The sequence below is a fragment of the Anomaloglossus baeobatrachus genome, chromosome 2, assembly GCF_048569485.1.
Source record: "Anomaloglossus baeobatrachus isolate aAnoBae1 chromosome 2, aAnoBae1.hap1, whole genome shotgun sequence".
NCBI classification, from domain to species: Eukaryota; Metazoa; Chordata; class Amphibia; order Anura; family Aromobatidae; genus Anomaloglossus; species Anomaloglossus baeobatrachus.
This window is the reverse complement of record NC_134354.1, coordinates 692,945,967-692,961,101: the sequence shown is the minus strand read 5'-3', so window position 1 is coordinate 692,961,101 and position 15,135 is coordinate 692,945,967. Positions and strand designations below refer to the sequence as shown.

Genomic DNA, 15,135 nt, shown 5'->3' with positions numbered 1-15,135 from the left:
ATCCGCCCTCAGTCCCCATTCCGGGCCGGCTGCTCTGGCCTCACACGCAGTGACCTCCTGGCAGTTTAGTGGCGGCTGCTCTGGAACATGCTGCGTTTATACACTGACGCTTCAAAATCTACATTCCCTCAACAAAGATGGCGGCGCGGCAGAACCTGCGTCATTACGTCACGTAACGTCTCGCTTTCCTTTGCTGGAAAGACCTGGCGCTGTGCACACGTGACCGCCTCATCCGGGTCTTCGCGTTCTTTCACATTCGGCCCAACATGGCAGCTTCAGGTGAGTGTGTGAGAGGGATTCAGGGTCGCGCCCGGTAGCGGGTGTGGCGCGGTCCCGCTGCACGTGACAGTCCCCGTGCGTGTTGTTGAGTCTAAGCCCGTGCTGCCGGTGTGTTTTCCGCCTCTGGCGGCGCCCTGAAGGCGGAGTGCGCGGCTGCAGACGCTCTGCTGTATAATCCCGGGGTGGCCAAGGCCGCACCCTGTCTGTGAGTGCGGGGATTGCCGTGCAGGCCATGCTGTTCCGCCGGCCGGCCCTGCGCACCCTGGCTGCGGACACATATGCTGCGTCCCGGCCGCCGCCCAGCTGTGTCCCACGCAGCGCATCACACAGCCCGGTGTACGGGGGAGGTGCGCGGGGCCTGGCTCTGCGGCCTCGGTTACATAAAGTGTGGGGCACGTTCCCCCCTCCCTCAGTGGTACGATCTGGCCGGAGGCCGCGCGCTATATGTGGTACCTATAGCCGGGAGGAACCACGTGGCCCTGAGAGGGGGGTGTAATCCTCGCTCATCCTGCTGTGGCGAGCAGGCCGTGGCATATAATGGCGGTAAAGGTCAGAGCCTGTGCGGCCTGGTCCCCGCCTCCCCGAGCACCACGGCTGGACACGTCAACACTGGCGGCTCTGTCACATGGGGACGGCGCAATAGGCCTAATGGCTGCGGTGCGACTACAACTCTCAACAGGTCCCGGCAGCCGCAAGCAGCACGGAATGCTGGGACTTGTAGTGCCACACAGCAATCTGCTGGACCAGTGACAGGAAGTGCAGCAGGAGGGTCCGCACATGGCCTCTGCTCCAGGTGACACTGCTGTGCACAGACAGCACAGCTGGATCTGGCTAATGCAAACAGTACGGGTTGTTTACCTGCGAAAATAAATATAGCGCAGCGTCCTGGTGTCAGAGTACGGGATCACGAGAGGGAATAACCATTTACACTCACACACACATCTGCCTCCGGTGGTCTCCAGCAGATATGTCCACAACAGCTGATCACTGGCGGTGACGTGTGGCCGCAGCTGACGATCGCTGGCCCCGGCGGTGACGTGTGGCCGCAGCTGACGATCGCTGGCCCCGGCGGTGACGTGTGGCCGCAGCTGACGATCGCTGGCCCCGGCGGTGACATGGTCCTGTACAGGGTGTGATCTGAGGCCAAACCCTAAGATTGGCTGCAGCGGCCCTGTAAATATTGTGGTGGGGGGGAGGGTAATTACTTTTTTTTTTTTTTTGCCCCAGAAAAAGCACTAGGACTTATTCTCGGGGAAACACAGTTGGGGAAAGTTTATCCCGCAAATAAAATGCAGATCCCCCCCTTCCCAGGAGAATCACACTTAACAGAACCCGGGTGTCTCTGTCGCTCCCAGGTCCTCTTGTGATCTTTGGCAGGCGCTTCCAGCAGGTATGCTACACGCCATCCTCCCCTGCTTTTGGCCAACACACGCATCAGATCACACACACTCATACACACACACACACTGCCCACATCCAGCGATATTGATTGCCTCTGGCCGGCAAAGTCGTGGGGTGCAGTGTAGCACAAGGACCTGCAAGGGGAACGTATAGAGGACCTGCGGCTGGAACACAACACTGCATTCCACCCGCAGGTCCTCACGCTCCACTGCACTGCATCCCAGGTCCTTATGTCGGACAGAAGCAATCAGTATCGCTAGTTGTGATGTGTGTGGGTGTGCGCTCCGCTGCCGGTCCTCCTGTTCGACTTCTATTGAGTATGATTGCGGGGTCTTGTTTCTTCTCCCTTTTGGGGGTATCTGCTTTCTATAATGAAGTGTTCTGGAGTATTCTTTAACTTTATCTGCATGGACATTTCATTGTTGAATCGCGACTAGGGCTTATTTTCGAGGTAGAGCTTATATGTATGCCTTACGCGAAAAATGCTGAAAACTCCTGCTAGGGCTTATTTTCGGGGTAGGGCTTATTCCCAACTGCGTATTCTTCAGGATGGTCTTCTGAATGCTCAGGAGGTCACTCCTCTCTGGATCCGGGCCTGCGTTACATGTACAGCTCATTGGTTACATGGCAATGCCCCTTATATCCTACGGTGGCGATGCAGGGGCTTCTCCACCAGGAACCGCTGATCACTGGAGGTCTTGGCAGTGCCATCTGAGCAGCTGTGGTCTCCGGATCATTCAGCAGGTGTACTTGGGTCTATTTTTATCTCAACAACAAAATATGAGATTTTACCCCAAATTGTCAGTGTTTTGTGCTGGTTTCTGCTGTGCTGGTATTTGCAGATTAAATACACTTCATCTATTACATCAGTAAACGAAGAACCACTTCACTAAACTCTTGTACATGCACCATACGGGTACTTTCCCACAGTGCAGACTCCCCACTGTGCAATCCTCTGCGGATTACATTACTAGTGCTGTGGAGGACATCGATCTGCATTGTAGATTGAAGCTTGAATTCTGCTGCGGATGTCGGTGTATTCTGTTCTTTGCATTGCGTAGGATGAAGGGAACATAAAATGCACAGGAGCATATACTGCTGAGGTTTCTACACTGCAGAAATGTGGGCACATACCCCAACCAGTACGGTGGAGAACGGCTTCACTGGCAGGCACTGCGTATCACCATACTGGCATCATACCCAACAAAAAGCATCGTGAATATCACACATCTGTAACATCAGCTTCAGCTGAGAAATCACTCAAGACAAATACAGTATAGGAGGTACTGTGTGGGTGTTACCCCCAGAAGCTGCCGCCCCCACCCAAAGGTGCAGGGTCCTAAGCCTCACAGATTTTACACCTTAAAGGGAACCTGTCACCAGATTTGTCCCCTATAAGCTGCGGCCACCACCAGTCAACTCTTATATACAGCATTCTAGCATACTGTATATAAGACCCCAGGCCACTGTGTAGAACATAAAAATGACTGTAATACTTACCTAGGGGGTCGGTGCGGTGCAGACTGGTCAAATGGGCGTCTGTTCTCCGGTGCCAGCGCCTCCTCTTTCGGCCATCTTCGTCCTCTTTCTGAAGCCTGGGTGCATGACACGTCCTACGTCACACACACTCGCCGGTCCTGCGCAGGTGCACTACAATACTTTGATTTGCCCTGCTCAGGACAGATCAAAGTGCACCTGCGCAGGATCTGAATGCCGGTTAGTGTGGATGACGTAGGACGCGTCACGCACCGCGGCTTCAGAGGAAGGATGACAAAGATGGCCAAAAAGAGGAGGCGCCGGCACTGGAGATGCCTTATATGACCCAACTCCACTGCAGCAACCGTTTAGGGCAGTATTATAAAGTGATATTTACGTTTTACACAGCGGCCTGGGCTCTTATATACAGCATGTTAGAATGTGTATATAAGAGCCCAGTGGTGGTGGCTGCAGATTATAGGCCCCAAATCTGGTGACGGGTTCCCTTTAAAGGGCACTTGTCAGGTGCAATATGCGCCCAGTACCACGAGCAGTTCTGGATGTATATTGCTAATCCCTGCCTAACCGTCACTGTATACACTATCATAGATAAAAGATCTTTAGAAAAAGTATTTCTAAAGATCTTTTATCATATGCTAATGAGGCTGGTGGTGCGATTAGAAATATACACCCAGAACTGCTTGTGGTTGCACCTGACAGGTTTACTTTAAGAAGCATGATAATTTTGTGTTGTACAGGCTGCAATGTTAGAAAATGTGTTCATTTTCTGTTGCTGGTCACGTCACATGCAGCACACTTGCCATAGACTTAATTGCAAGTTGCGCGTGACGTGCAGCTTGACCATTTTATTTACAAAGTGAGGGCTGTAAAATAGTCACATCAAAAAGTTGCACAAATGTTCTTATTGTGCAACATACCACCGTGTAGTCCCGGCCTAATTATATCCACAAAACGAACAGACGTCTGACAGATGAAGTGTCTCCTGGATCTGAGTCCCATTGCTTCTATAGACTTCATTGTTTTTGTAAATCGCTTCCTTTTTGGGCTAAGATTGTAAGATGGCGTCATGAACCTCTTATGAACCCTTTGCAAATAATCTGACCTGCCACTTGATTGCAACTCTATTTGCTTCCATGTCCACCCAGGGATGATTTACTAGTAATAACATCTTCCACTAGAAGTGATGTCTGTGCTTAGGGCTTGTCCTGATCACATGGAGTCTGCGTGTGGCCAATATGACAGGAGAAGCGCCTTAGGCTGGTTTCACACTACGTTTATTTAACATGCGTCAGGAACGTTTTTTTGCTGCAAAAGCGGTTCCTGCTTTTACAGCAAAAAACGCATTGCATGTCTTATTTTGCAGGATCCTGTCACTGGATGTTTAGGGGCGGGCATTGGAGTCATGTGATCGGGAGTTAGGGGAACTAGACTGGGAGCCGGCATCTGACAGCTGCAGACGCTGGTAACCAAGGTAAACATCGGGCTTGGATACCCGATATTTATCTTGGTTACGAGTGTCTGCAGCTGCTAGGAGCAGGGCTGTCTGCACACGTAACCAACGTAAACATCGGGTAACTAAGAGAAGTGGTTACCCGATATTTACCTTGGTTACGAGTGTCCGCAGCTCTCAGGTGGGAGAGAGAGGGAGGGGAGGAAGGGGGAAAGACAGATAGAGAGAGAGAGAGGGGGAGGGAGGGAGGAGGAGAGAGAGACAGATCACACGAGACTGGTTCTGGGCATGCTCAGTAGAGCAAGCAGGATCCTGCCTATCAGCACGCCAGCGTTCACCTGCGTTTGCGTGCTGTTTAGTCAGGATCCGGTGACATGCAGTATTTGGACGGAGCTCAAAAACGCTACAAGTAGCGTTTTTGAAAGATGTTAAAAAACTGCAAGTCACCGGATCCTCACTATAACGCAGGTGAACGCAGGTGGACGCGAGTCCATTGCAAATGCATTGAAGTGAAAACGCATTTGCACTGGATCCGCTTTTCCGCTAAAATAACGTTATGGACGGATGTTAAATAAACGTAGTGTGAAACCAGCCTTATCTGCTATAAACACTGCATTCACTTACTGGAGACCAAAGAGTGTCCGGCCAATGTTGGGCTGATGTATATTATTGTACTTTTTTGTGGTGCTGAGTGGTAGCTACACAAATTTTTATTACCTAAACCTATCTAAATGTTTTGGGGGGTTTTTGTTCACACTTAAACCCCTGTGTGATCCAGCAAGTTGGTACTTCATCCACATGAGTGAAAGGTAGCGCTATAAACCGGGAAAGGCAGCGATCGGGATGTATTTTAATGAGTTTACACATCATTACATAGGAATTATGAAATAAGAATCTTGATGTGACATCTTTTTTAATTTGAAAGCACTTATCAGAATGACTATATAATGCTTTATGAAAGTATAATTTATTCTTGGCCCATCTCCTCAGTGTCCCTCCTCCCTGCTGCTGAGCTCTTCCCCTGCTCAGCACAAGCTCCAGCTGTAAGGCTCTAGACAGGTTGAAGCTGAATGCCCTTGGACTCTTCAGTGATTTCATTTTATAGCTGGACTCATGATTTCAATATCAGGATTATAGTCATTCTGTTATGGATTTTCAGGGTACATGCACCGGCCTCATCAGGTCTAGAACATGTTTGCTGTTTGAATCATGATATATAGGGACAGATTTGTTTTAAAGTTGAATAACATTTTAGGCTAGGTTCACATTTCCATTGTTTTGCATCAGTCTCATGCGTTGCTTGACGCATGTGACTGATGCGTTGTACAACGGATGACAAAGAACAGAAATCATTGTCGGACTCCGTTTTGCGAGGGGGGCGGAGCCGAGTGGGGGGGGAAGTGTCGGCCTCCTTGCACACGTATCCAGGGTAAATATCGGGTAACTAAAATCAAAGCACTTTTTGCTTGGTTACCCGATATTTATCGTGGATACCAGCATACACCGCTTAGTGCTGGCTCCCTGCACACGTAACCACTGTAAATATCGGGTAACTAACCAAAGCGCATTGCTTGGTTACCCGATGTGTATCCTGGTTACGTGTGCAGTTAGCCAGAGAGAGCATCGCAGCAAAATCCTACGGATCGCGCTGCTCAAAAAACGTTACAGGCTGCGTTGCTCACGCCCGGCGGTCAGTTAAAAAAACGACTGACCGCGACGCAGTGGATGCAACGCAGCATCATCAGTCGCAATCCGTCACTAATAGAAGTCTATGGGGAAAAACTGGATTCCTGCAAAATATTTTGCCGGATACCGTAATTCCTCAAGGCGACGGATTGTGACTGATGCAAAACAACGGAAGTGTGAACCTAGCCTTAACCATACAGAACACCCTTCCTACCAACCTCGCCATAAACTAATGGAGCATGCATGGTTTCAGTGGAAAGAGGTGAATAAGGCTAGTTTCACACATCTGGATTTGGCGCACTCCAGTACAGTGTATACAGTACAGTGGCAGCGCAACAACTTCCGGGTCACATGCTTCGGTCACATGACATCATGTGACCGGAGGTTGAGGCGATGCCACTGTACTGTATACACTGTACTGGAGTGCGCCAAATCCAGCAAACCAGCGAAAAGCCGGATGTGTGAAACTAGCCTTAGCCGCTGTTTATCTCCAGTGGTAATGTGTTGGATTATTTCAGCATACCCGATCCATCTCCTCTCTGAAATCTGTCAGTGATGAATCACCAATAGACATTAGTCAATTAATACCATTAAAGGGAACCTGTCAGGTCCCCTATGCCCTCCAACCCAGTAGTATTCGTCGGTGTATGCCCTAATTCCCTCCCTAACCAGCCCTGTATGTAATCCCTAATGTGAATGTAAAAAAAATAAAAATGACTTAACTTCGCTAGGCCTGTGACTAGTCTCTGGCGTTGTTTCCCCCAGACTAGTCAGACCTCTTTCCATGTCATCATACCCCTGTGGGCATGATGACATGATTTCCACTAGCAGACATCACTGCTAACTAATGGAAGTTTAGTGCATGCGTGCTGCAGATCTCAGCCGCGTCAGTGCGCCTCAGAAGCAGGGTGGACGCTTCCCGGGTTCATTAGGTGCAATGCACCTGACGGAAAGTTCAGAAGACGTGCTCTGAACGTCCGGTGATGCGCAGTGCCCCTAATGAATCCGGGAAGCGTCCACCCTGCTTCTGAAGACCACTGACTGGGCCAAAATGAGCCGCACGCATGCTCAAGACTTCTATTAGCAGGAGGTGACGCCCACAGGAGCATGATAACATGGAAAAAGTGCCGACTAGTCAGGGAAAACAACACCCCTTCGACTAGTCAAGACCCTAATTTGCAGAAAAACAGAGAGGTTGTCTTTTTCTTTTTTTTTTTTAAACATTGATATTGGTGAAGAGTGGTATACAGGGTGGGTTAGGGAGTGAATTTGGGCATAGTGGTATGAATGCTGCTGGGTTGGAGGGCATAGGGGACCTGACAGGTTCCCTTTAAAAAAAAAAAAAAATATATATATATATATATATATATATATATATATATATATATATATATATATATATATATATATATATATATATATATATTTCAAAAGGTACAGACAGCATATGTGTAATATGTGTAGAATTCCGGCATAACACAGCTGCATTCACTTTCTGCCATCACACCCGGAGGCTAGCACTATACGGGAGATGTCGATGGGACGTCCACTCAGAATTAGGGTGGGCCATAACTCTCATTGATGGGGTTTTCCATTTTAAGGAAGCCCAAGGGCCTAAATCTTGTGCTGCCCATCTCTGTAGTACACGAGGAGGCTCCTCACACGAGTTTCTGTAAGTGAGCTTTGTCCTGAGGTACAAGGGTGGGACATGTTACCCCACCCCTGTAAGGCCTCGTTCATACCGGTGTATGTTTGTCAGTATTTGCATTGGTATGTGTAAGCCCGGAGCAGGTGCAGAGAGGGTGTACAGCTTCCCATTCTGGTTTTACTTCTCGCTGTAATGCCACTCTTGGTTGCAGTTTATAAGGCTATGTGCGCACGTGTGCGTATTGCATGCAGTTACGCTGCGTTCTGCACCGCAGCGTAACTGCATGTGTCCTGCGTCCCCAGCACAATCTATGAACATTGTGCAGGAGACGTGCGCACGTGGCATATTAGAACGCAGCGATTCGGCTGCTGCCTGAAGCGTGCGTTCTAAGAAGTGACATGTCACTTCTTTCGTGCGCTTTGCATGCTGTCTATAGGGAGAGGCAGCATACAGAGCGCATGAATTCTGCAGGCACCAGGCGCTTCAGAACGGAGCTCTTCAGCTGCGATTTGAAGTGGACCTTTTGTGTGCGGTGCAGAGCGCACACGTGCGCACATAGCCTAATAGTGATGGAAAATAATCTCCAGGATTCAGCCAAGTCCGAGGGCATGTTGGGCATATTATAGATACTTCCAGGCTGGTGCCGCTAAGATCTCTGTAACGGCTACTGGAACCCCCCCAGAAGTCAGCAGTTTTCATCAATCTTGAACGATGCTCAGATTTTGAGAATTAAAGTGAACCAATCACCAGGATTTTTGTATATAACCTAAAGCTAGTGCCATACTGGCACTATCAGGCTGATTCTATACATACCTGTAGTGGTCAGCTCGGATGTTTAGGTTTTGAAATCCAAAAAAGTAAAGTTTATAAAATCTGCAGCTTCTTGAGTGACAGCAGCTGAGGATCAGATAATATCTGGGGGGATTCAGTTATCCCCTCCCCCTGTTAGAATTAGCATAAATATCATACAATCGATGTAACTTTTCTCTTCCAGGACCTGTGGTAAGGACCTACACATGTGACCAGAAGGGGCGGGGCCTCAGCTAATAGAAAAATGTTGCTTCCTGGTATCAGATTTGTTGGCTGAGGCCCCGCCCTTTCTGGTCACATGGGTGTGACTTGCTGTGCACACGTTGCTTTTTTCCTTGCAGTTTTTTTTGCTGAAAAAAGAAGCAGCGTGTCAATTGTTTCTGCTTTTTGTTTCCCTGCAGTTTCCCATCTCAATAGATAAGCATAAAAATAATAATAAAAACGGGCTTTTTTTCAGCAGCTTTTTTTCCAGCCAAAACATGCTTTTTTTCTGCAGAAAAAATCTGCTATGGGGGCACATAGCTTTAGGCTTTGTACCCACTTTGGTTTTTTTGTGAATTTTTCATTGCTTCCTTTAATCAATAAAAGCAAGGAAAAAGCATCCCAGCAAAGTCTATGACAATCCTGACTTGCTGTGCACACGCTGCATCTATTTTCCTTGCAGATTTTGTTGCTGAAAAAAGAAGCAGCGTGTCAATTGTTTGCTTTTTTTTTCTGTTTTTATAATCCCCTGCAATGCTTTGTCACTGCAGTGGATTATATTGCAGCACTTAACCTCACATACTGTGCATACAACATGGTGTGTGAGGTGATCAATAGCTCAATAACCCGGGGTTGTCATGGTGACTACCCCGGGTTACCATGACAGCGATCATTTCCCTGGGATCGCATTACAAGGTCTTGATCGCCGGGGAGAGGTAAGCGATTCCTCTCCCTGCCTCCTGAATGCTGCAATCGCACTGATCGTAGCATTTAGGGGGTTAAACTACCGGGAACGGTGCAGGCAGTGAGAGCCGAGTCCTGAATGTTACATCAGTGTACAGTGCTTGAACCCCTGCGATCGCCAGGAGTAAATAGAAGCAAGAAAAAAAGATAAGGCCTTGTGCGCACTAGACGGAATTTCCTGCGGATTTGCTGCATGTTTCACTGCAGAAAATGTTCATAACATCTCTGCAGTGATTCACCAGCAAAACCTATGGGAAAAAAAAATGCTGTGCGCACTAGGCGGATTTTGACAGCTGCATGTTTTGCTGCGGGATTCCCGCAGCAAAAACAATTGCATGTCAATTCTTTTCCGCAGGTAGCTGCGGGACTGGCTACCTGAGTAATCTCCAGTAATACCAGTCCTGGCCGCGGTTACCTGCACTGAACTCCGGAGCTCAGGTGGGAGCTCCGGAGTTCAGTGCAGGTAATCGCGGCCAGGCCTGGGATTACTGGAGATTCCTCCGGTAGCCAGTCAGATGCTGGCTGTGGCATTTCCGCCCCAAATCCGCATGAAAAGCGCAATAAACCGCATGCGGATTTGGATGCAGATTTCGGTGCAGTATTTTCCCGCTGGTGCGGAAATCTTACTGAGCCTCCGGAATTTTCTTAAAGGTTATGTATCATCAGAAAAAAAAAAATTTAAATACCTGAAAAAATGTAAAGTAATAATATTTAAACAAAACATTAAAATAATATTTTCTTTTTTTTAATTGAGCAAAATGTAAAAAAAAAATTAAAAAGTTTAAAGGGAACCTGTCATCAGAAATTTCGCCCAAAAGCTAAAAGATTCCCCCTCTGCAGCTCCTGGGCTGCATTCTAGGAAGGTCCCTGTTATTATTGTGCCCCATGTGAGACCAAAATAAAGCCTTTATAAAGTTCTACCTTTTTGTATGCAGCTTCTGTAAATCTGACACGGGGGCGGGCTCTCTGCCGTCCGTTATTCTGCCTCCTGGTCCTGTATGCCGCCCCCATCGCTCCTTTCCATATCTGATGCACCGCCCACTGCTCCAGCCATCCCCGCGCATGCCCAGTGCCAGTCTCACAGGACTGAGCAGTTTGACCACTGGTGACGTGTGCGCAGGCAAGTGATTATGGACGGGACTGTGACTGTTATCAGCAAGTACCCGGCCATAATCTCTTGAGCGCGCAAACCTCTCCAGCGGTCAGACACACTGTGCTCAGGGTAGTGCTAGACTGTATGGGCTGCTTTCAGGGATGACGTCCCTTTGTCATGTGATAGTATTTTGAACACGCCCCTATCACATGACAAAGGGACGTCATCCCTGGAAGCAGCCCATACAGTCTAGCACTACCCTGAGCACAGTGTGTCTGACCGCTGGAGAGGTTTGCGCGCTCAAGAGATTATGGCCGGGTACTTGCTGATAACAGTCACAGTCCCGTCCATAATCACTTGTCTGCGCACATGTCACCAGCGGTCAAACTGCTCAGTCCTGTGAGACTGGCACTGGGCATGCGCGGGGATGGCTGGAGCAGTGGGCGGTGCATCAGATATGGAAAGGAGCGATGGGGGCGGCATACAGGACCAGGAGGCAGAATAACGGACGGCAGAGAGCCCGCCCCCGGGACGGATTTACAGAAGCTGCATACAAAAAGGTAGAACTTTATAAAGGCTTTATTTTGGTCTCACATGGGGCACAATAATAACAGGGATCTTCCTAGAATGCAGCCCAGGAGCTGCAGAGGGGGAATCTTTTAGCTTTTGGGCGAAATTTCTGATGACAGGTTCCCTTTAATATTTTCCACTGTTTCCACTGTTAAACACTAGGGGGAGCAGCTTCTGAAATTCTACAGAAATCCCACTGTAGGAAAAAGCTCACGTTACAGCTTGCAGTAAAGTGGGCGGAGTCTGCTCTCCTGTGTGTGGTGGCACGCCTCCACCTCCCAATCTGAGTGTTTACAAAGGATAACAGAGAATGACATGTAGGGACACAATGCAGAGCCATTTTGTTGGTGACCAGAAATGTCTAAAGTGTCACCAAGGACAGCAGGAGTATCACACAGGACAGGATTAGATACACGGCTCTGCAGACAGTATCACACAGGATAGGATTAGACACACAACTCAGCAGACAGTATCACCCAGGCTAGGATTAGATACACGGCTCAGCAGACAGTATCACCCAGGCTAGGATTAGATACACGGCCGTGCAGACTGCATCACCCAGGACAGGATTAGATACACGGCCGTGCAGACTGCATCACCCAGGACAGGATTAGATACACGGCCGTGCAGACCGCATCAACCAGGACAGGATTAGATACACGGCTGTGCACACAGCATCACCCAGGACAGGATTAGATACACGGCCGTGCAGACCGCATCACCCAGGACAGGATTAGATACACGGCCGTGCAGACCGCATCACCCAGGACATGATTAGATACACGACCGTGCAGACCGCATCACCCAGGACAGGATTAGATACACGGCCGTGCAGACCGCATCACCCAGGACAGGATTAGATACACGGCCGTGCAGACCGCATCACCCAGGACAGGATTAGATACACGGCCGTGCAGACAGCATCACCCAGGACAGGATTACATACACGGCCGTGCAGACAGCATCACCTAGGACAGGATTAGATACTGTCTGATGAGCTGTGTATCTAATCCTGTCCTGGGTGATGCTGTCTGCTGAGCTGTGTATCTAATCCTGTCCTGGGTGATGCTGTCTGCTGAGCTGTGTATCTAATCCTGTCCTGGGTGATGCTGTCTGCTGAGCTGTGTATCTAATCCTGTCCTGGGTGATGCTGTCTGCTGAGCTGTGTATCTAATCCTGTCCTGGGTGATGCTGTCTGCTGAGCTGTGTATCACCCAAGAGAGGATTAGATACACGGCTCAGCAGATAGTATCAAACAGGAGAGGATAATACACAGCCGTGCAGACAGCATCAGCGGCGGTACTCGCATGCAGTGGGGCACACACATACACAGCAGCGGCGAGCAGAGCGGTGGCTGGGGAGAGCGGAGGGAGGAAGTGTCATCGGAGACTGTAACGGCGGGGGGAGGGGCGGCGGTAGCAGTAACGGGGGCTGGGGAGAGCGGAGGGATGGGGTGTCAGCGGAGACAGTAACAGCGAGGGGGAGGGGCGGCACTAGCGGGGGCTGAGTAGAGTGAAGGGATGGGGTGTCAGCGGAGACGGGAACGGCGAGGGGCGGCAGTAGCGGGGGCTGGGGAGAGCGGAGGGAGGCGGTGTCATCGGTAACGGGGGCAGGGGAGGGGAGGCGGCCTGTACTCACACATCCCGGCGGTTGACAGGGGTGAAGTGGAGCAAACAGCATACGCTGTGAGCTCCACGATGATGGCGCTGAACTCCTCCCTCTGCTGTGATCTGGACAGCCCAGGGGACGCGTCCAGGTCACAGCATACGCCCACTGTAACGTTAAACATAGGGTCGGATAGCGACCACTATTCTCTATGCACAGGGGCTGCCATAAAGGAGTGTGTAACTGTCGTTACACACACAGCAAATCCAACATGGCCCCCAGTACATACAGTAAAATTAGAATAACAGAAAAAGTAAATAAGCTACGATTTTCATTTTATTAGAAATACTTGATTTCAGAATCACTATTTTTAATACAAAAATAAAAAAACGCGATACTGTCCCTTTAAGAAAATTCCTTTTTCTAGTGCGCACAGGGCCTTAGTGAAAAAATGTGCTAATGCAATAGAAAATGCAGTTTTTTTTCCTCTGTTTTTCCTGCCAAAACATCCTTTTTTATGTGCAGAAAAGAAGCACATTAAAAAGCAGCGTGCGCACATAGTCTTATAGTGCTCTCATCATTCGTCCTAAGATTCTGTCCTGGACCCTCTTTTCTGTCTGCGGCCTGAAACCATTGAAGAGAATTGCTGATTCCATAACAGAAGAATATGATCATGTCCTTAGTTATTTCCGCTTTTGGATCCGTTTTGCGCTGATAAAACGGAAAGACGGTTCAGTGCTGGGTCTATTGATTTTCATGGGGAAAGAGATACAGTATCCGAAAACTTCTTGTCCAACTGCAATCCATTTTTATTTTAAATGGAGTAAAGACTGTATGCCGAGCCTCTATTCTTAGCACTGTCGTGTCCAGAACACGAGGTGAATTCAGACGCCTCTAGTAAAAATGGATGCAGAGCAGAAGTGAGCTTTAATTTTATTTTTCTCAATTTTTAACGGATAAAGTACCGTATTTTTCGGACTATAATACGCACCTGACCATAAGACGCACACTGGTTTTAGAGCAGGAAAATAGAAAAATAAAATTTTAAGCAAAAAATGGAGTCATGACACGCTGTTATGGGGCGAGGATCTGCTACTGACACTGTTATGGGGGTAATGTCCCCAAATTCTCTACTAAGATACCCCATCCTGGTAATGATCCTCCTGCCTTGTGTATATACCCCCATCCTTGCTCATAATATAGCCCCATCCTTGCTCATAATATAGCCCCATCCTTGCTCATAATATAGCCCCATCCTTGCTCATAATATAGCCCCATCCTTGCTCAGAGTATAGCCCCATCCTTGCTCATAATATACCCCCATCCTTGCTCATAATATACCCCCATCCTTGCTCATATTATACCCCCCTCCTTGCTCATATTATACCCCCCTCCTTGCTCATATTATACCCCCCTCCTTGCTCATATTATACCCCCCTCCTTGCTCATATTATACCCCCATCCTTGCTCATATTATACCCCCATCCTTGCTCATATTATACCCCCATCCTTGCTCATATTATACCCCCCTCCTTGCTCATATTATACCCCCCTCCTTGCTCATAATATACCCCCATCCTTGCTCATAATATACCCCCATCCTTGCTCATAATATACCCCCATCCTTGCTCATAATATACCCCCATCCTTGCTCATAATATACCCCCATCCTTGCTCATAATATACCCCCATCCTTGCTCATAATATACCCCCATCCTTGCTCATAATATACCCCCATCCTTGCTCATAATATACCCCCATCCTTGCTCAGAGTATACCCCCCTCCTTGCTCAGAGTATACCCCCCTCCTTGCTCAGAGTATACCCCCCTCCTTGCTCAGAGTATACCCCCCTCCTTGCTCAGAGTATACCCCCCTCCTTGCTCAGAGTATACCCCCCTCCTTGCTCAGAGTATACCCCCCTCCTTGCTCAGAGTATACCCCCCTCCTTGCTCAGAGTATACCCCCCTCCTGGTATACAGCCCGCATCCTGTGGCACATAAAAAAAAAATAAACGTTCATACTCACCTTACCTCACCTCACTCCCTGCAACATCACTCCTCCTCCCGTCTGTGTCAGCGATAGCACCGCTGAGTGGAGCAGTCCCCGTTCCCCTGCAGTACCGCGATGTCCTCCTGGCTGCCGGTGGCCGC

The 15,135-nt window shown here is 48.9% G+C and overlaps 1 protein-coding gene across 2 annotated transcripts in view; it reads left to right on the top strand.

The window, feature by feature from the left end:
* The first annotated feature begins 221 nt into the window (after positions 1-221).
* The window catches only part of EIF4B (eukaryotic translation initiation factor 4B), a 95,088-nt gene continuing 80,174 nt past the window's right edge, over positions 222-15,135 (top strand). The window contains exon 1 of one of the 2 annotated variants that reach the window (XM_075337235.1): positions 222-279. In XM_075337235.1, the coding sequence (XP_075193350.1) occupies positions 267-279 (13 nt within the window). In that variant the 5' untranslated portion in view covers positions 222-266. The remainder of the gene's footprint in view (positions 280-15,135) is intronic. The other variant, XM_075337236.1, reaches the window with a different exon arrangement.